We start from the raw sequence: 22244 nt of genomic DNA on the forward strand, positions 1-22244 counted from the left end.
CGTCCGCTTCCCCCGGCAGTGACCGGGAGTCTTACCACTGTGTACGCCTGTGGAGCTTCGTTCATCCCAGCACGGCCTGCCGCCCAACACCTCACCGTGCCGCGGTGTCCTGAAGAGGGTCCCAGCGAGGACTGTTAGACCTTGAACGCCACGATCTCTGGCTCTGGTCCTCTCCGGCTGATTTCTCCGCCGCCGATCCTGGGGATGGGGCCCCGGTTTCCCTCCAGTTGTCGTGGTTCTGCGCTGCCGGAGCCTCCGGCACCTGTCCATCAAGCCATTCCTGAACCGCCTCTGGTGAGGTGAAGAATCGGGATTTCCCTCCCGATATAATCTTGAGTTTCGCAGGGAAGAACATCATATATTTGATGCCTCGCTCTCCGAGTGCTGCCTTCACACCCATGAACGAACGACGTTCCTGTTGGACCTGCAACGTGAAGTCAGGAAAGAAGCGGATGCTGCTCCCTTCGTACTGCAGGTCACCCTGTTGTCTAGCCGCCTGGAGGATGGCATCCCGGTCGCGGTAATTCAGGATCTTTGCGATGATTGTTCGCGGCGGGGCACCCGGTTTAGGCTTAGGACCAGGGCCCGATGGGCCTGCTCGATGGTGAAAAACTTAGAGAGTCTCTTGGGCCGTAGGTGATGTAGGATTAAGTCCTCCAGAAAGAGCTCTGTGCTATGCCCCTCTGAATCCTCCGGCACACCCACGACGCGTATGTTACTCCGTCTGGCCCTCCCTTTCTGGTCCTCGAGCCTCTGGGCCATTAAGCGGTGTTGATGGACTAGGATGGCTCTTCCGCGACCTCGGTGCTCCCCCCCCCCCCCCCCCCCCCCCCCTCACTCCAGCCTGCGAGGGGGCAGTCGCAACCGTTTATTTGTCTAGTTTGTTGGTTTGGGTTGTGACTCCCTCTTTAGGCCTCATCCCGGATTGTAGCGCTTGTTCCCGCAGTCCACGTGCCAGAAGCCAGTGGCCAGTGGCGGCTCCAAACGTACCGCGCGGTGGATTGGCCCAGGCTGGTCAGAGAGGCAGCAGAGTAGGCCGGGATCTGCGCCCCGTGGGTGGCCGAGAAGGTCGCAAGGAAGGGCCTCAGGTCAGCAGGCAGACCCCAAACCAGCTATTCTTCGCACCGCAGCAGGCTACAGGACTCTTCACCTTGGCCAGCTCTTCCCAGCGGGCACCTCGATTCAGGCTCTGTCCCGGCCCCAGAGATCTCTGGCTGGCACCCCACGCGACACCCAGGGGCCGCGGCCCACCCCTTAGATGATCGTACCTCACCTTGCTCAACCGTCGCTCCCAGGTACTCCCCGCAGTCTTACCGCCTCAGTCCGGGTGCTGGCGCGGGAGTCCCGCGATTGGCTTGGCGCTCGCTTTTGGTCGGCCGGCACCCAAAATAGCCGGCGGCGCTTCAGGTCAGGGCTCCACAGTCCCGGTCCAGCCCCTCCGGTCAGCGAGTGCTGGGGTCCACAGATCACCGCAGGCGGCCCGGGTGAAGCCGTCCCCGGCCGCGGTTCTGGATGCCTTGTTTAGGCCTCAAGCCGGGGCCTCGATTTTCGCTGTGCCGGCTCCGGGCCTCAGGATGGACGCGTGGGCCAGCCGCGACAGGCAATACGGCGGCGCTCCGGCCCTGGCAGGAGCTCGTTCTCCGCTCCAAGCGTGGAACAGCAGCGCTTAGCCTGAGGGAGCCGGTGCGCTCGGTTTCAGGATGCTCCGACCAGGATCAAAGGGCGGATTTCGTGGGAACAACAGTCGTCCCGTCGGAGCTCAGGTACTAGGCGGCCATCTTATTCGGCGCCTGGCCACGCCCCCTCACAAGTGGGTTCTTAACTATAGTGCCATAACGTCACCCTAAGGTAGCTCAAAGATAAAATCATGGTGCATACCTGTGAGTAATAATTATCCCTCTCTTCTTAATTGGAGGTAGCTTTATCGATATATCACAATTGATGGATGATCTGGTCTATTATTTCCAGTGTCACATTTCTTTCTGTAGGGAGCATAAGATTGCATAACTTATCTATTCTTTCTGTAGCTAATGTAAAAAAGTTTTTTCTCAGAAATCCCATTCTTTTTTGAGGGCGTATATTACCTTTCTGTTGGCCCTAAAGTTGTCAGGTCACCTAGGGTAGCCTGGCCTAGGGGAAGACAGTCACTAATAGAGGCACATGTGTAAAGGTTGTATACCACCCAGCAGTAACTCACAGCAATTCCACTCAAAAAGAAACACTACACCAACTTTTGTATGAAAATACGTGTTGCTTTATAAAAATATTACTTTGTTCTCTTCTCTATTATTTGTCCTTAGTTAGCACAGTTCAGTACAATACATTTAAACAGTGAAGTTATCAATTTTCTACAAAGCTGCAAAGATATCTCAATTCAACTTTTTAGCATAAAAGTACATTACATTGGTTTTCAGGGAGCAGTGTCTGCACACCTTAAAAACTTAGCTAGACTTGACTCCTCTAATAGAGGTTATTACCATTTACCCCCCCACCTATGGCACCAAGGAGAGATGGCTAGTACTTCCCACTCCACTTATTCTGTGTAAGCTCTTCTCTAGAACTGTCTCAAGGGGGTTTATTCACCAATGATATACAGTCAGCATTCAACAACAGGTCTAAGATGATCTTTGTAGAAGTCTTGAAGGGTTCTGCCCAGTTTAGCTCAATCCTCGTGTGGCCAACCGATAGTCTCTGCTCCTCTAATAGAAAATCTACGGCCTCCAACTTCCCCCTCTCATTCACTCCTTACTTCTTTGTGTTGAGCCCACTGGGCCTGTGTCTTTGATCGTCAGGGGGAAGGAACCAGACCACACCAGGGCACTTGACACGGCCTGTCGGCCCCTCGACCCTCCTCTCCCGCTAAAACAGCTCCTCCTTGTTGGAGCTAGAGCGGGGAAAGAGGGGCACACGAGCGGAGAAGAGCCGATGCTCGCCTCCCGCCCGCTTCCTCCACCGGTGGTAACTCCGCCTTCCCTGAGGGAAGCGACTCGACCGGGCATGCGCGGGTGAGTAGCGGCTCAAGGACGGAGTCTGCTCAGCTTCGCGGGACCTCCTCCTCGGGTTCCGCCCACGCTCCGGGACTCTCGTTCAGTCAGCAGGGCCTGCGCAGTGCGGGGGGAATGAAATTCCACAAGCGATCCTACCGCCTCAGTCACCAGGCACAGAGAGATGGGGGCAGCCTTCACTACGCGGCCCGTTCACTCGGCGACACAGCGCCAGGCACTCTGTTCTAGCCCCCGACCAGGATAATCCCACTACCCCTGATGAGGCGAATCAACACTACAGGTAACAACAGAGTGGGGGGGGGTTGAGGGGGGGTGGCTCGGGTGGATGCCTGATGAGTCCTCCTTTTCTCTCTGTTCTCGTGGCTTCTGATAAAGGCACACAGGAATCCCTCTCTTTTAATCTGCACCAGGACCCTTTTCCTCACTGGGCAGTGGAAGGAGCTTCACTCCAGTGCAACCTCCCTCACCCACTCTTTCCTCTGGGACCGGATGAGAACAGGTGCCCAGGGTCTCCAGGATTTCCTCAGGCCGGGTCAGGTCAGCAACTACAAGTGGAGAAGGGTGGTGAACCAGTAAGGAGCGTCCCTACAATGGAAGGTCAACCCTCTGATGATCCTACACCTGCCTTATGCTACAGCCTTAACTCCAACCAGCCTACTCTGCAAGACAAAATGGCTGCCCAGCATTCCGCCTTATATAGGCTGACCCTCAGAGGTCCAGAAGGGACCAGAAGGTTCTGGAATGCCCTATTCTATCCTATGGGTCAGATCTCAGGTGTGACAGTTGTGACAGTTGAAAACCACCATTTTGTAGATCTAGATGAATTCCTGTCAGGAAAGGCACCTAGGCCTACGGTGAAAAACTATGAGGGCAAAAGAGCATCTATCCCCCAGGCCATCACCATAAAAATCTAGTGGACACAAAAAGATGAGAAGGGTATGAGGGGCAAAAAGGGGACAAAATAAATAATTAATAGGTGGGGCTACGCAAAAGGCCAGCCAGGTCTAACACTTTCAAATTCAGGAACTCAAAGATGGAGAGGGTTATTGCTGGAGGGGGGCCACCGTATTATTTAGACATTATCGCTAAAATGAAACAGAAGAATATATTAAAATATAGCTGGAAAAGTCCAGACTGTGTTTTACAATATATCCAAACGGGTGGCTATTGCACCTATTGTTTAATCAAAATCACACATGTATTTTTTATGTATTTTTTATGACTTCTGATGTGTTGCACGACCTTACTGAATTTTTAGACATCCCCCTGCTTCGAATATCCTGAGGTTCTTGACTGTTAGCAATAAAGAGAAGCCAACTTCTTACATAAAGTATGTATGCACATTAGAGTCCCTGTTCAAACCACTGTCAAACATCTGTTTCCCGTAAATTCCTATACAGATGTTATGTTATATGGTATTTAGCATATGATGACAAATGCAAAAACAATAGTATTTAGCACATCTACACTTGAATAGATTTGGTAGCATCTGAAGGTGGGAACACAACCAAATCATCAGATTTAAGTGACCTTTTAGAAGAGCCAAGTCTTCAAAGCTTTTTGTAAAGTGAGGAGATTGCATAATGCAGGGAAGTAGGCTGATGCAAGACTGAGCGATCTGCCAAGGTCTTGGGCTGAATTAGTTGAATATTGGACTCCTCACAGAACTTATTCACACAATCTTGTATTGTCAGCCAGTGAAGGGATGCAAGGAGTGGTCTGGCGCAAGTTAAACAGCATCAGACTGTCCAATTGTTTTTTGAGCAATTGAAGACTTGGGACCTAATTACGAGTTTGGTGGTCCACGGACTGCTAGACTCGCAGTCCACCCACCGTATTACAACTATAGTGGTGGGACCACCACAGGACTGCCGCAACTGCCAGGGATCCCGGATTCCGCTGTGGTGGCGCAGCGATGCGAGGCTGTAATATGCTGGCAAGCCGCTGCATCACCACCAATCATAGCTCAAGTTTCCTCACTGCAACTTTTCATGGCGGTGAGCTCACCATGAAAAGGTTGGAGGTGAGGAAACTTAAGGGGGCCCTATGGGGCCCCTTGTTGCCTATGTGCATAGGGTGCATGCAGGATGGCACATGTTGTACTCCCTCTGTCTGTATGCACCCCCTGTCCCTTCACAGAATTAAATGCACAACATTGTGCATTTCGGACCATGCAGGAACTGGCTGCAGCGTTTCCCCAGCGGTGCCTTTCTAAGGCTCTCCTATGAGCCTTAGAAATGCACCACCGTTGGACCCGCCACAAGACTGCCTGATCTGTATTCCAGTCGGAATACGGCAGACAGGCTGACTACCAGTTTGGCAGTGTTGCAGCGGAGCACTGGCTTTGCCTCTTGCTGCTACACCAGTCCTAATCAGGCCCTTAGTGTAACTTGGAGCCGATAAATGCTGAGGCAGCAAGACAATTTGATGAAATATTTCATTACAAGACCGGAGGCTACCATTATGCAATAAGAGATTTCCACTCATCCATACATCTCACTTGTGTTGGTGTAAAAATTAGGGCACTGGAAACTTTGATACACATATAGTTGCTGTATCCACACATTGTAATACATCTGGCGCTGAAATGCTAAATGAAATCTAATACTATGTTCTATTTCGCCTGAAACCCCCCTCTTTAGTGGCGCACCACGCCTGCAATATTGTAGGTACCGTATTCTCTATGATTAGGCCACAGCTGGGTTGACCTATTACATACAAATACTTTTGAAAGTTATTTACTGCTGTAGTCTTGCCGAGGGAGAGACAGGAAACTATCCAGTATCTTTGTGTAGTTAATCGGACTCTAAGAAAAAGTTAGACATTTTGTTGTGTTATATTTGCATTTATATAGCGCTTACGACCCCTGATGAAGCGTTTTTTTCAGCTAGTTGCATGCTATTCCGAAACCCAAAAAAAGATTAGTGGTGAATTTGTATAGTGAAATATTAAATTATTTTTTTGTGTTCAAAGTTTTTTTATTAGGAGCTTCAAAGAGATAAATCAGTACAAGAATAAACATTTACAATAAAATTAAGTACATTAAGAAAATCATAAACTTAGGTAATATAAGATGGTACAAGCAAAACAAATCAAGTCCAGTAAAGCAAACAAAGTTCCACATATAAGTCCAGCAGGCAGATAGAGGAAAGTTGCATCCAATGTAACCCGACGGATTGTATAACATGACCTGGAGAGAAATTGGCACCACCACACAAGAGCAGAAGCATCATGAGTTATACATTTGCGTAAATCGAACATATAAGACCTAGGAAAGTTGGAATTATCAAACTGTGACGATGAGTGTACATAGTTTAGGATGACAGCCGTATAGTGGCATAAACAGTGAACCCTACGGCAAGATACATTCTGAGTGCGAGGTAACCAAGTTTCAAGGAGGTTTGTATGAGTCAAAGTGAGTTAATTTATTTTGAGTGGTGGATGTGTTAATCTGTTTTTTGGATTAAGGAGGATAGTGGTGGGATAGAAGAGGAAAATGTTTGCATTTATATAGTGTTGCTCCCCCGATGAGGTGGTGTAGCACTTTTTGGCTAGTAGCAGGCTACTCTGAAACCCAACAAGGATTGGGGGTTAATTATGTAGAGGTTGTCATTATTTTCAGTCCTGAGCCATTACTGGGTCAATATCGTTCTAGGAGCCTTCGCTGTTAAACACACCACTATCTCGTCTGTCATTTATGAGAAAAGTCATAGGACTTCTATGATTTACAGTTAAATCCTGACTCAAGCTTTATATGCTGCTCCATATTTCCGAATGCCATGTATTTCTGCATAGGGGTCAGTATTTAATTAATTCTTATTTGTTGCCGGAGAAGATAGCAGTGTTGATTGCTTTAACCCGAAGTTGTTTGAGCCTAGGAAGGGTGCCCTGAGCTCGAGTATTTTGTGAAGTTTTAATTTCTCATGTGATTGTTGTGTTTTTGCTAAAAGTGGTTTAAGTTGCGCATTTCAGCCAAACCTGAAGGTGTCTGTTACCATCACCATATGGTTTGTGGATTTGTAGGCTGTGCCACCAAATTGAATCCAGCAGATATTTCTCTACAGTTTATGCAAACACGCACTTGCATATTAAGCGTTGTTGTAACGGCCTCGTTCTCATTGTGACCTAAGACACTCCTGGAAAGCATTAATCCGTCTGCCCTAGGTGCGAGGTGATGAGTAAGCAATGATTCAGCTAGGAAAAAGTTCATGTGGATCCGTCCTTATATGATCAGGTACCGGGCATCAACTTCCATATGGTGTGGGAATACCCAACAACATTTACATTATGGTCTCATTCCTTAGCCATACTTGAAAAATGTATACAATGTCCAGGACTTGTTTGGCGTTTTTCAGAAAATCTGTGAAATGCAAGCTCCATAATAGTTTATTCTTGTTTGTGCATAACAGCCCAGATTGGGCTAGGCTGACATTACTAGCACTCCCTGTTCAGATACCATTCGTTGTACCTTTATTTTCATGTGTTGGAACCGATCGTCAATAGTTTGCTGCCGATAGAATTAATTGGAGTGAATACTTGGAATGGCCTTTTACCAAATTAAATGCCACATAGCTTATGTTTCATTATACTATAATGTTTTGAGCTTTGATTGCCTCTACACTATGCCATATTGCATGACTATTGCTCTCCGTACATAAGCATTGTCCTGTGCCTCACATGGTGATGAACGGCTATGTACTAGAATTGCTGCCGGCTACAAAGGTTGTTTATTATCATCGTATATAAGACTGTAATTGTATTAAAAAAAATGACCAAAAAAAAAGAACTTAAACGATCTAGGGCTCAAGTTATTACAGCGAACCTCTTCTCGTGTTAAACTTGCTGCGGTGAAATACCCAGAATGTTTCTCTAAATAGCAACATCCTGGGACTGTCCCCGATGGAACAGCAGGCCCGACTCTATCATTATGCACTTCAGTGCTTTAGTTAACAAAGAATTAAGAGAAACTCTTCAGTGGCTAAAGGGTAATAGTTCCAATTGAAATCCTTTTTGGTGATTCGAATCTTAAATACATTGGAGGCACGCATCAGCTTATGCCATCGTCTTCGAACTCGGAAGCCAAAGGAAGGCATGAGGCTTCCCTGCCCTGATGCATTGTTTTCCCCCTCTAAATGTTTACTCTTAATAAAAATGTTGTCATCCCCAAAATTGGGGTTCGCTTGGTAAATTATGTTGCTTTCTGTCTCATGTGAGAGCATGCCCAGGTATGTGTAGTTGGGATTGATGGCTGTTATCAAAGGCTGTCTGTTTTGGATAATCTAGTCGTCAAGAGCCAGGTAAAAAAAAAATACAAATATGTATTTAGTGGTCTTTAGTGTAACACTGTTGGCTAATGTGAAAGATTGGAAGAAGCATAGCAAAGCCAGTCTAGTCTCTTGCATGCGACAGAAGGGTGCAGAGTTATTGGTATGTTTGCTAGTTTGTTTTTGCTGTTTATGGCAAAAACAATTGAAAGACGGATGTCCGTGCGTACACATACATCTACATGTACAGCAGTCGTAATTCAATGTTTTTTATTCTACTTCATTATCTTACTGTTCCAAGGTAGCTGATGGCTATTTTCGAATGATAAATTCATACTAAAGTATGTATGAGATGCCACACACCTAAGTCGAAACATATGGCCAGATAGTAGCGTGCACCTGATTGGATCTTCTCTAAAAGCTGAAAGCCAGGAGTGGGACACACTGGAGTAAGCATGCAGTGCGCCTCAGGAGAGAGCCTGTGCTGAAGTGTGTGCAGCAAGCAGCTTGACTTCTCTGAACAGGACCAGAACTTGCAAGTGCCCTTTGGTGGGGGCACCTGCTATAATGCTTAACACTTGTGTGATTTTGGAGCAGGTTGGGCCTTCGGGGACTCGCGGGTGCGGTGGCACTGTAGGCACTTTTGACTCATTCCTAAGAATGAAAGCTGGACTCTTTAGCAGGGCCTACTAGTGAGCATTCCCTGGATGCTACCACCAGTAAATGGGAAATAATCCCAACCGTATTGCAAAGAAGAGGGTGGGGCAGAGATTTTCAAGACAAACACTAGAGCTCCGACCTCCGGTGGATTGTATTTTTGCTTGCGAATGTTCTCTTTGCTTGGGTAGAGTTGGAAATAAAATAATTCTTTTTCATACAAAACCAAGTATTTAACTGGACATTGATTTATTGACATTGCTGAGTGCACGTTGACTAACATGTATCTAAAAGTGCAGATGGGGGTTCTTGGCCCAGTTGCACAGAATCCGTAGTAGGTCGGGCCCCAGGCCGTCTGATAGGGATTCTGACAGATGAGTAATGAGTAACTTGAGAAGATTTGTCAGCAAAGGTGTAGGCATGTGAATGTGACAACTACCTGTTAAAACGTAGATTCCTTCAAAATGTAACTTCAAATCAACAACCTTTCTTTGAAAGCTCAATATTGTGTACATACCCAGACATTTGTGCTTTGACGCACATTTTCGATGTGTGTTTACAGATGTGTAAAAACATTTTTGGAGAGCATTGCATAGTTGCAAATATTCACACCCCTTTTGTTACACCATCAACTATTTTTTGTGATCTACTATTAGAATCCGAGCTGTTGCCTCTGCTAAATATTAAGTGGTTTACTTTTGTTAACTGACGAGTAGCACGAAGTTGAACTAATAGTGAAACAAACTGCGAACAAATGTGCTTATTTTTAAGACCTTCCGCATACTGCGAGTGAAAGTTTTAGGTCTGCAAGCATAAGTAAAAATGTTATGATCAGAATGCTACTTATTTTACTACAGCATGTTTGTTCCTTTATTTTGCTTGGTTAAACCCATATTGGAAAGACGGTCCAAAGTCGACTGGAATAAATCATTCTTGAAAAACTACACATAATCTCCTACCTCCCAACCACAACAAAAGAAAACCATAGAGGTTGAAGTTGTTTGTACAGCTGGATGGATATGTTCTCTTATCCTCCAACTTGTTTAAATATGTGGTTCTATGTTTTGGTTCTGTTATTTTAGCAGGTAGAAGTGGGGGGTGGGGAGGGGGGTTGTGTTTTAACCTGCAATACCACAAGTCCCCGCTTTCATCTTGTAGTAAGCATGTTGTAACAATAAAATGTTAACATTAAAATAAAGCTATTTTTATATTTTAGCCACTTTGCCAAAGAGTAGTTCCTTCGGTAGATCCGGTCCTGGGTCCCAGCTAAACCCTAAACTACAAAAGGCACAATCTTTAGATGTGGCAAGGTAAGTGTATTATCGCAACAGAATGTCATGATTATTGTAACTTTAATGTCGTTTTAATTGAATGTAACATTGCTTTGGGTACATCTTGCTGCATGTTGAGAAGGCTTAACAAGCACAATTATATTAGCATACTTTTAATCGTACCATGTGTTATTCTATGCATTTGTGGTGAGCAGTGCCCTCCGTGGCTCGGAAAGTGGGTACCTCTGTCAAGTTCAAAGGGAGCTGTAGATATGTGATCTCCACCTCAGCCCACATAACATTATGCATTTGCGTGATAGGAGTGTGTGGCATAGGTTGGCCATTGGCCACTACCTGTCACTCCCTTGTAAACGCCCGTAAATGTATTTAGTATTTAGGTAGCATCTCCAGACCCTGAACTTAGATTTCACAGACACAAGAAGAAAAGAACCGAAGAAATGCTTTGGACGGTAAACTGCAAACCTCATGGTGGACTATAAGCACAAACTCCTGCCTGCTGCTATAGAACTTGAGAATCGCCATCCTGCAGCTCCTCTCGCCACAGAGGAAAAGCAACATCACTTCGAAAATTGCCAAAGAACTCCCCCGAAATAGTACCCCTATCTCCTTGCAGTCGCAGGCACCCAAAACATCAAAGTCCGGTCCAGCGCGGTCCTGCTCCCCGGCCCGACTGAGGTCTCAGAGTGCCTTCCAAAGTTATGTTTGCTCTGGAGGGTCAGCTCAGCCTGTGCACCAAGTCTTGTGGCTCCAGGACCCACCAGAGTTGCAGTGCACCAATACCTGGGGTACCGACCCCCTGAGGCAAAAACCTACAAAACCAAGTTTAGGCGGACTCCAACTTTACAGAGAGCTAGCACCCAATGAGGGACTAATACTCTGGATATCCACCTCCGCAGTGGCGCAGCAGCTTCAGAATCGTCACTCCAAGTTCCAGACCCTGACCGAGAGGTTCATCTTTGCGCGCCTTTACCCAGCGACCTGTTTTCACTGCACCCAGCTTTGCTCCACAGAGCCTTTGCTATCTCTACTCTTCTTTGAGATTCCTTGGACTTGCCTGCAAGTCCCCCTTTGCTTTTACAGGTGGCCCCCTGGCTTTGTAGCTCATCAGTCACAAACCCCTCTTTTTCCTTGTTTCCTGGGAAACCCGGGAAGCTCCCGGGAGCTTTGGAATGTGACCCTGAACCTTCCAATTTCCAAAAGGGTAATCGCACAATAACTGTACTGCAACTGCATTAATTATTCCAGTTGCCTTTTCCCTTCCATAGGAAATGTATTGCACGTAATTGTGCACACCTGTGATTTATCGTATTGCGAAAAGCATTTAACTTGTACCCGAAGTTCTTGGTATAAATATTTATATTAAAAGAGTACTATTTTTCTAATTTGGTCTAGACTTCATTCCTTGATTGTGTATATTATTTATTGCCTCTTTGATTCGAACAAATGCTTAGCACTGCCCGCTGATAGACCTAACTACTCTCCCTAACTACCACAAAATAGTGTGTTAGTATTATTTACTTTTGCCTCTGTAAGCTAATAAGGTTCTGGTCTCTTCAACCTCTCTGCACAATATACCTTATTGTGGTGCACTATATAGAGAGGTGGGTTTAAGGTCGGACTGGTAGTAGCGGGCACCGGGCGTTTCCCCGGTGAGCCGCTCGGTGGGGGGTCGGTTTTGGGCTCCTGGGGGGCCGTTTTTGTTACCGGGGGTCGTTAAGATCACCCCCCTGTAACACAATCGCACAAAACTGGCTCTCGCAAACAGCTTGGCTGAACCCCCTCAACCCAGGGGGGCCGGCTGAGCAGGTTGCCAGGGCCGGTTTCTGTTCCCAGTCCAGCCCTGAGTTGGTTTCCTAAACGGTCTGTGTACAACACATGCCTTTTGGGCCGTTACTCCCACCCTCCTTGGGAGACTGTTGCACAAGTGCTGCCACAGGTCCCAGAGGAGGCCTAGGTAGTACACTCTTAGGCTGTTGCCGACTGGAGAGATGCAGCAAACGTAACAATTTGTTGTGGATTGGATACAACTGACTCACGGGGCAGAGTAGTTTTGTCAACTGTGGCCTTGAGGCCTGGTTGAGGATGACTAGCTTTTCGGGGATGCCCTAGTTTCCCATAAGAATTTGCCCTCTGATGGTACCCGTATTTTCAGAGACAAGGCAGACTCTGTGCTGGAGTGATTTAAGGACTCACTAGCTACGGCCAAATCCTTGGGACCATCTGATGCCCCACGTTGCCCCCTGTCTGCTTTTTGTTCCTTTTGTGGCTAAGTAAGTGGCTTCCAACTATGTCCAAATCCTGCCAGCCACAGAGCTGCACATACTTCCCATCCTCTGTATGGGATAGGGCGCTGTACCCACCTACTTCTTGCTTCGGGTAGCCAGCAGTCTGGTCCATCGACCACCCCACTCTGCAGTATCCAAGCATTCATAAACTGCCCTTGTACCACCAGGGGCAGGACTGTCCATCACCTGCCCCACCGGCAGTGCATCATTTCAGACAGGTGGGTATTGAAGAATGTCTGAAGGGGCTACTCACTCCCCCTTCGTTGCTATTCCTCTGCTTTCTGGTCCCCAAAAAGGACAAGGGCTTTCGTCCTATCCTAGACCTCCGAGCCCTCACCTTCCTCCTCAAAAAGGAGAAATTCAGATTCTCATGTTAACTAAAGTCTTGGCTGCCCTGAACCCAGGAGACTGGATGGTAGCATTGGACTTGCAGGGTGCCTATTTTCATATTTATGTCCTACCTGTTCACTGGTTCTATCTGCGGTTTACGGTAGGCCACAAGCATTTTCAGTTCACCGTGCTGCCCTTTGGTCTTGCCAGCACCCCTGGGGTGTTCACCAAGGTGATGGCTGTGGATGCAGCTCATCTGCAGAGATTAGGGGTGGCAGTCTTCCCTTTCTCGATGACTGGCTGTTGAAGGCAGGCTCGTCCTAGGCTGTCATCTCCCACCTCCAGACCACAGCGAACCCTCTACAATCATTGGGGGTTCGCTATCAACATGCCAAAGTCACACTTGCCTCTCTCTTAGACGCCCCCCTTCATCGGAGCTATTCTAGACAGTGCAGTTTTGGGCTTCTCCTCCAGAGCAGTGAGTCCAGGATATTCAGGCTATAATACCGATGTTTCAGCCTCTATCCTGGTTTTTGTGAGACTGACTGAGCCTTATGGCCTCCTTTATCCTGCTGGTGACACATGCCAGATGGAATATGAGGACTCCATCCAGGAAAGGCTGGTGCTAGTGTTCACGGACAACACCACCGCCATTTGGTACTGAAACAAACTGGGTAGGGGCATCGACCATTTGTCAAGAGGCCCTTCATCGTTGAACATGGCTGAAACAGCATGGCCTTACCCTGGTGGATCAACACCTGGCAGGCATTCTGAACGCTAGGGCGGATGAACTTAATGCCTAGTGGATCACGAATGGTGCAAGCGCTCTTTCAACATTGTGGACAGCCTTGGTTAGATCTTTTCGCCTCTGTCGAGTGTGCAATGTCAGCAGTTTTATGCCCTTTTGTTTCCAAGGTGGCTGTTGCTCTGAGACTTTTTTTGTCTCGAGTGGAGCTCAGGCTTCCTGTATGACTTTTCACCGATGCCACTTCTGCCCAGAGTTCTCAAGAAGATCAGGAACGACCTGGCCCAAGTCATCCTTGTGGTTCCAGACTGGGCACGTAGATTCTGGTATCCCGAGCTACTGAGCATGGCCATCAATCATCCCATCAGGTGGCCTCTTTGGGAGGATTTTCTGTTGCAGCAGCAGAGAAGGGTTCTCCTCCTGAAACTGTTCACGCTCCCGCCTTCTTGCATGGAGATTGAGGAGCAGCGGTTGAAAGCTTTCGACCTTCCTTCTGAAGTCTGTAATGTGATTCTGGCAGCTTGCTGTTCCTCCATCAAGACAGTATATGCTTGCCGTTGGAAATTTTTTTATAGCGTGCAGAAAAGTCCATTGATCCCCTTTGTGAAGTTTTATTTTTTTTGCACATTCCCTTGCCAGCTGCGACCACTGGGTTATCTCGCGGAGTTCTAGTTCTGCCAGGGAGCAACGCATGCTTCCTGCACATGTTCAAGCATTACTCTCTGGGCATTCAGGTCTGTAGAGATGGGCACTTCGCCCTTTCGGTGCTAAGGACTTCCTAATCTGAAATTGGTCCGCAGACCTTCCTCCGGGTATGGTATTACTTGGGTATGTATTCAAATGTAAGGAATCTGCACCTAGATATAGTCTACCAGATAAGGCGTTACTGAAGGTAAGTGTAGCAGAGTAGGGTCTGCAATCCTATGATCACCCAGATTTTTTGCTTTTGTTTCACTGGTTTACGACTTTCTCTGGCTGTGGGCCTGTCAATCAGACCCCCAGCCTAGCTGTTCTCTCACTAAATTGGCATGTGTACCTTAGGTGCATTATCCAATTGGTACTGGGCCACCTTATCAGACCCTGTAACTCAGGGCATAGGTGTACCCAGGGCCTACCAGGGGCTGAAGCATGTATTATGCCACCCCTAGATGGCCATCTAAATCTGACACAACTGGCTGCACGACAGCTGGGGCAAGGTGGTGTAATCACCCTTTGCTTTAGATATAGTATACCTATATCTAACCCTAGAAATGGACACACAGATTCCTATCAGTCACTCCTATGGCAGGCCTTGAGAATCCTGAAGGCGGAGTGCTTGGAATTGTGTCAAATGGCGCTCTGGCATGAGCAGAGCCCGTTTGCAGCTTGTGGAACCAAGTCCTAATAGCTGTTCCATGATAACGCATACCATATACTCTTAAGTGCATTATAATCCTCGCAGTTAAATGCTATCTCTGGTATTGCTTTATCAAAACATGTCGAGTAAGGTGTCATACGAATTGGAATACTAACCCCTCGCCAATTCTGACGACGGGGTTAGCATTCCACCCTTCTAGAGGGACACGACATGTATGTAACTGTGAACCCCGGTTAAAGTTAACTGAAGCCTCAGCTCCACAAAATGGATGCTGCCACCACAGACACGAGTCTGACCTCCTGCTGCTGGGAGTCCTTCCAGCGAGGAGAGCTTGGACAAAGGGTTTCCTGTCAGGGGCGGTGTTAGCACCGTCCCAGACAGGGTTTGTGTATTCTGGGTAGGCAGGGCTTTGGGAGAAGGTGACTGCGGAGTGGCACCCCGGTGCTCACTACGCATCTGCCGGTCAGAACCAGTTCCAGGGGCGCCCAGCCCCTGACCTGGGGAAAGTCCGGCAGGGGAGAGGGGTGTAACTACCCCCCTTCCTGGTCCCACCCTTAGGGCAGGACCTAGTCATGTACCCACCCCTTTCTTTAGGATAAAGGCCGGAGCGGGGACCCTTCCAAATCAGATCATCTTTGAATCAAGAATACTTTCTACGAAAGGACTTCGAGACTCTTCTCAAGATTTCTCCCTTGTGACTAAGGAGTAGTCACCCTGCATCCGCAGGCACCATCTAAGAACTCTGCGGTTTGCTGCAAGTCCTTCCTCAGGAATCCGACGGCCCAGCTCGACGAGAACCGGCTTCCCTGGCACCTCTGACCTCTACCCACGTCATCAGCTCAGCTGTGATCTGTGGGTGCGACGAGACCTCGAGGGACCGGCCATCATCAAAACCTGCACGCTTTCTTAATCAGCACGACCATCGAAGCAATTCTCTGGTGAGTGCTCTGGGGTCCGAGAAGCCCCGACCCTGAGCAGCTCCAGCACCGAAGTGCAGTCTCCCAGCATCTCCACGATCTGCGTGGGGCCCTTCTGCTCGCTGCTCAGCACGTTGTCTGGTCCCTAGCCGCTGGCTTGTGCCCTTCTTTGACGACATCCGACAACCAACGCTGCTGGTCTGGTTGCTCCAGACTGGCCTTTGCTTTCATCTTTGAGAGAAGCACCCCGGACCCTCCTGGTCCACTCAAGACGCCATTTTAGGCCCACCACGTGGCCCTGAAATCTGCCAAGGCTTGTTGCCCCAATCCTGGGCCCAGCGACGCCGACAGCATCAACCTTCGTGGGACAGCTCGCACCTCCATCCTGGTCGCCGACAACGCCTCCGGGTCCGTGAGACTGCAGAGCCTAGCGTCGCCCACTCACCTAGTCGAGGTGACGGCCATCCGGTGCCTTCCTGGTACCCTCTGACTACTGGCTAGTAGTACGAACTTGGTCCCCTCTGCTTTCAGGTATCAACGATCACTGATCCAGGCTTGGATCTCTACGAACTATTCATCACTGGTCGCCGGCCAGCAACTCCTTTTCTTCCGGCTCCTGGCTCGTCAGCGAAGACCCCAGACGCCTGTAAGACTGGTGCAGCCGCAGCCCTCGTGGCTAGGTAACTTCGGCACTTCGGTGCCTGCATAGCCTCCTTACTCTAGGGTCCCGAGTCCCTCGCTTCCGACTTGCCTTATCGGGTCCGCCCGAGACCATTAGAACTTTCTGTGCCCTCGGGTACTTGTTTTAATTGTGCACTTGGAAGTATTTTCCTAAGAGTTTTGTTCTGTGCTTAGTACCCTGTCCTCATAAAGAGTCCAGGGTTGTTGTGATTCATAATAAATATACTGTTTATTTTCATAACACTTGTGTGGTGTCCTTTCACTTGGTGTTCAAGGGGTATGTGATGGTATTACAGCTGGCTTATCACGCCCTCTAGAGTTTAGCCCGAAGACAGCTCGTATCCACGCTACTAGGATAGCTGGTCTAAGGTTGACTTACAACCAATCACCATAAGGGTCGTTTGGGCCGATGCATAGTGATCACTAGAATAGTGATCACTGCATATCGGGCCAACTTCTCACAAAGACGACAAGGTCAATCCCGATTATTGACTACCTATGGAAACAAGGCAAACAACTAATGCAGACGCCAGCTTCACTTCAGGTGGTAGTGCCCAGGCTTGATAAAAGATACAAAGCCACATCATCGGCACCAGCATGCCTCACGGGTCACCCCAAAGCTGACTCCGTGGTTACTCAAGCGGCGCAGAAGAACTCGTGCAATCCTGCCTCCCCCTTATCAACGCCACCCGACAAGGAAGGCAGGAAGCTAGATGCCATTGGAAAACGCTTTTCCACCACATCTGCAATGACGGTCGCGAATTCAATTGCACTCCTGGGCCGCTACAACCGTCAACTCTGGGCAGACATCGCGCCCTACCTCGCTAACCTACCAGAGGATTTGCGGGAGGAGGCACACTCACTACTCCTAGAGGGCCAAACATCGGCTTCTGAACTGATTGACTGTGCTATAGACGTAGCCATGACTGGCTTCAGGCAGCTGGCAGGCGCCGCTGTCCTGAGACGACAAGGTTGGCTTAAGGCCACCTCCTTTCGTCAGGAAGTACAAACTAAAATCATTGATATGCCTTACGATGGCGAACATCTCTTTGGCGAAAAGATCGATGACGCCCTCACCACTATCAAAAAGGACACAGATACGGCCAGGGCTCTGGGGACTCTACAATTTAGAAACCAGTCCTTTCGTGGTAACAGAGTAAGAGGGCAATCTACATACAGGGGATCCTACCAAAACAGGTCTTCCTACCCGTACACCCAGAGCAAAACGCAGTTCCAACAGCGTCAAAGCCAGACAGGACGTCAAACTACCTACAACAAATCGACCTACAGGGGAAAAAACCAAAAGAGACCTGCCGGCAATCGCCAATGACTCTTCCCAATGGCCAGCCCATCCACCATTGCATTTTTTAAGACTTGGAGAAAAACTCTCGTTCTTCCTGAAGAACTGGCAAAAAATAACAGACCGGTGGGTTTTACAACGTATCCAATTCGGACATTCTCTAGAATTTCTCTTGATTCCCCCCCAACGACACCACCAGCCAAGCGGCCCCACAGACACCTACGGCTGCTTCTTCAGGAAATAGCTTCCATGCTCCAAAAGGGAGCAATAGAGAAAGTTCCACACACCCAAAAAGGAACAGGATTCTACTCCCACTTTTTCCTAATTCACAAAAAAGGCAAGAAATGGAGACCAATCTTCGACCTGAGAGCGCTCAATGTGTTCCTAAAGAAAGTCGTTCCGTATGGTCACACTACAAGAGATCCTGGGACTCCTGGAGGAAGGCGACTACATGACGCCCCTAGACCTGCAGGACGCCCACTATCACATCCCTATCCTCAAGGGTCAAAGGAAGTACCTCAGGTTCGCAGTGGCAGGAACCCACTATCAATTCCGTGTTCTCCCGTTTGGCCTGAAATCTGCCCCACGGATATTTACAAAATGCCTCTCTCCTGTGGCAGCCTTCCTTCGTCAACAGGGCCACCAGGTTTTCCCATACCTGGACGACTGGCTGGTAAAGGCACCGTCTGCAATAGCCGCAGCCACATCCTCCAGCGCCTGTCTAAATCTTTTCCGTCGCCTAGGCCTGACCCTCAACAGAGAGAAATCGACACTAGAACCAAACAAAGTCATCACTTTCCTTGGAGCGACTCTGGACACGGAACGCGTGAGAGCCTTCCCCTCGCAGGAGAGAAAGACCAAACTCATCTCCCTAGCCACGTCAGTGGCATCGAGAGACTCTACCAGTCCGTACCTTCAAGTCTCTCCTCGGCATGATGTCCTCATTCATTTTGCTCATTCCACACTGCCGTCTCAAAATGCGCCCCCTCCAGGAAGAACTAACGAGGCAATGGACACAAGCTGCGGGATCCTTCGAAGACCGCATACAAGTCACACGAACTATAGTCAATCATTTGCAATGGTGGAGGTCGCCTAAACACCTGTCGCAGGGACTGCCGTTCCTGCTTCCGGCGGAACCACACGTAATAACAACTGATGCATCCCTAGAAGGCTGGGGAGCGGTCCTGCAAGAACTCCAGATCAATGGCAAATGGACGCCACAGGAATCCAAACTCCACATCAACCTACTGGAACTAAGGGCAGTCTTTCTAGCTCTACAAGCTTTCCTTCCACGCATCCGAAACTCCCCAGTGCTCGTCAGGACAGACAACACTACGACGATGCACTACCTGAACAAACAGGGAGGGACGCGATCACTTTCACTCTCTCAAGAATCACAGAGAGTCTGGAATTGGCTTCTAGAGCATGGAATAACGTTCAAAGCCGAATACATCCCGGGCAAAGACAACGTCTTGGCGGACGCCCTAAGCAGGGAAAGGTCACTATCCCACGAATGGGAATTTGATATGGAGGCGCTGAACTACATCTTCACGGAGTGGGGAACCCCGCAGATAGACCTCTTTGCCACCAGGGAGAACGCCAAATGCCCAAGCTTCGCAAGCAGGCTTCACCAACCAGGAACCCTCGGGAATGCATTTTCCATCGCTTGGCGGAACGTGTTTGCCTACGCCTTTCCGCCATTTCCACTGATACCCAGGGTCCTCAGGAAGATTAAGTCGGAGCCCTGCACCCTGATCCTCATCGCCCCATCCTGGCCGAGGCAGGATTGGTACACGGAACTTCATCGCCTATCTGTCCGACCACCTCTTCGCCTACACAAACATCCGGCCCTGCTCACAATGTCCCAAGGACAGGTTCTCCACCCGAACCTAAGCCCTCTGAAGTTGTCAGCCTAGCTCCTGAATACCGCGAATTCAGCCACCTGAACATTCCGCAGGAGTGTAGAGATGTCCTCGCTAAAGCTAGAGCCGACAGCACTAATAAGACCTATTCTCTAAAATGGAAGCGCTTCTGTGTCTGGTGTGTGACAGAAGGCCTACACCCTTTCCATGTCACCCCACAGCAACTGCTACCAGATCTACTGCATCTAGCGCAATCAGGCCTTGCACATGCGTCCATTAAAGTACATCTAGCAGCGATATCCAGGTTCACAAGAACTTCCAAGGGCCCTTCCCTGTGGGCGGACAGGCTTGTCAAGCAATTCCTAAAAGGCCTATTCAGATCCTTTCCACGGCCAAGACCAATCCCTCCGTCGTGGCACCTCAACGTGGTCCTTCACCAACTGATGAAGCACCCCTTCGAGCCAATCCTCAAAGCGGATATCAAATTCCTTTCATGGAAGACGGCCCTCCTCCTGGCCCTAACCTCGGCCATAAGGGTCAGTGAACTGCAGGCTCTCTCCATCCATGACCCTTTTTTGCAGTTCAGAGAGGACAGTCATTCTGCGAACTAACCCTCGCTTCATACCAAAAGTCCCCTCGGACTTCCACCTTAATGAACCAGTGGTGCTCAAATCGTTCTTTCCAAACCCAACTACTACAGCTGAAAGAACCCTGCATTCATTAGATCTGACGAGATGTCTCAAATTCTACATCAACCGAACACAACACTTTAGAAAGTCATCCCAACTCTTCGTTGCCTTTAGCAGACCAAGGAAGGGCATGCCCCTGACGAAACAAAGTATATCAAGGTGGATCTCTTCAGCGATAACTTTCTGCCATGACAAGGCTGGACGGCCTTTAGAATCACGAGTCAAAGCCCATTCCACGAGAGCCATGTCCACGTCTGCGGCACTATTTGCTGGAGTGCCAATTCTGGACATTTGTAGAGCGGCGACCTGGAAGTCCCCGCATACCTTCACCAGGCACTACTGCTTGGAAACTGAACTGACGAGGGATGCAGCAGTGGGCAGAGCAGTGCTTCGCCATCTATTCCAGTGAGGTGAGCCTTCTTACATCCCACCATCCTTTACTGGTATGCACATTTCTTTATTCCTAGATACTACATGACATTGTATGTTGGTGATTTGCAGTCGCAGATATATATTATCTTCAGACTCATATATGATGTACCATCACAGAATGTGCATAATGTATTGCTTGCTACTCTGATTCAGGCATGTGAATCTATGAAAGACACCCAAATACTGGATAAGAAATGCGTTACTTACCTGTAACTGCAGTTATCCAGTATTAGTGTCTTTCATAGATTCACATGCACCCTCCCGCCTCCCCTGGAAGGACTCACCTATCTCTCTAACAAGTTTACGCCTAACTAGCTTTGTGCGGTAGAAAATCTGAGAGACTGAGGCTCCTGACAGGAAGGTTCTAGAAGGAGGTAGTAGCTGATTGGTTGGTTCTTTTTACTTTGGTCCTTTTTACAAAAGGACACAGATAGGCTACCAAGGTGGGACCCTTGGGCCTACTCTGTTTGGTCCTTCCTACATAAGGACTTAGATAGGACACTAAGGTGAGACCCTTAGGCCTATTCCTTTATATGTATGTCTATAGGACATTACTTTTTATATACCGGAGGCTCCCGTCTCGACGATGGGGAATGATTCAGGCATGTGAATCTATGAAAGACACTAATACTGGATAACTGCAGTTACAGGTAAGTAACGCATTTCTTTCTGCCTCTCCTGCTCCTTCCACTAGTAATGCACAAGATGCGACAAACATCCCAGACACTCATCCTCGTATCCCCCCTGAGCCAGGCAGTTCTTTCACTCCACTCCACTCGAAATGTCCACCAACCCCCACAAAGAGCCCCCACCAGGTCCGACCTAACCAGAAATCCAGGTTAGATCAAACATCCACACCCCAAATAGCTTAACCTAGCGATTTGGCACCTGACATCATACAGTGCTACTACGTGCCCCTCTCACTGGAGTGTTTGGACATCCTCAAGGCCAACTCCTTGAGCTTCATATGGGCAAAATGGAAGGTGTGTCCATTACTGTATTCTGAAGCATATAGATGCATTAAACCATGCAATGGAGAAGATTCTATGCTACCTCCTTCATCTAAAACAATCTGGGTCAGCCTATACTTCCATAAGACTTTATTTAGCAGCCATAACTGTTTACATGCTGAATAGAGGACACTACCATATTCTGCACCTGTCATTGAGGCTTTCATGTTAGGCCTCAGAAGTGTCTTACTCCCAAGGATGCCTCCAGCCCCTGAGCGAAATCTCTGTATATTCCTCACCAGAAGTCCCCCGCCACACCCCCACCCCTCAGTGGGAAGGAGCGTCGGCCACATCGGCTAGGAACTGTAGGTCTTAATGTTTTATCTAACTCCCCCCAGACCATGAGAAATGTGCTTGGGCAACTTCTACTTTATTAGGTAGCCTTTTCAACTGCCATGTAGAGGTCCATCCCTGACCT

The 22244-nt window shown here is 48.5% G+C and overlaps 1 protein-coding gene across 6 annotated transcripts in view; it reads left to right on the forward strand.

Moving 5' to 3' along the window:
- ITSN1 (intersectin 1) overlaps positions 1-22244 on the forward strand; it is a 1645471-nt gene that overhangs the window by 348262 nt on the left and 1274965 nt on the right. For all 6 annotated transcript variants that reach the window (XM_086935345.1, XM_086935347.1, XM_086935346.1 and 3 more), the window contains one exon: positions 10143-10236. In XM_086935345.1, coding sequence (XP_086791471.1) covers positions 10143-10236 — 94 coding nt within the window. The remainder of the gene's footprint in view (positions 1-10142; positions 10237-22244) is intronic.

This window comes from Lissotriton vulgaris, chromosome 8 (assembly GCF_964263255.1).
Source record: "Lissotriton vulgaris chromosome 8, aLisVul1.2, whole genome shotgun sequence".
Taxonomy (NCBI): domain Eukaryota; kingdom Metazoa; phylum Chordata; class Amphibia; order Caudata; family Salamandridae; genus Lissotriton; species Lissotriton vulgaris.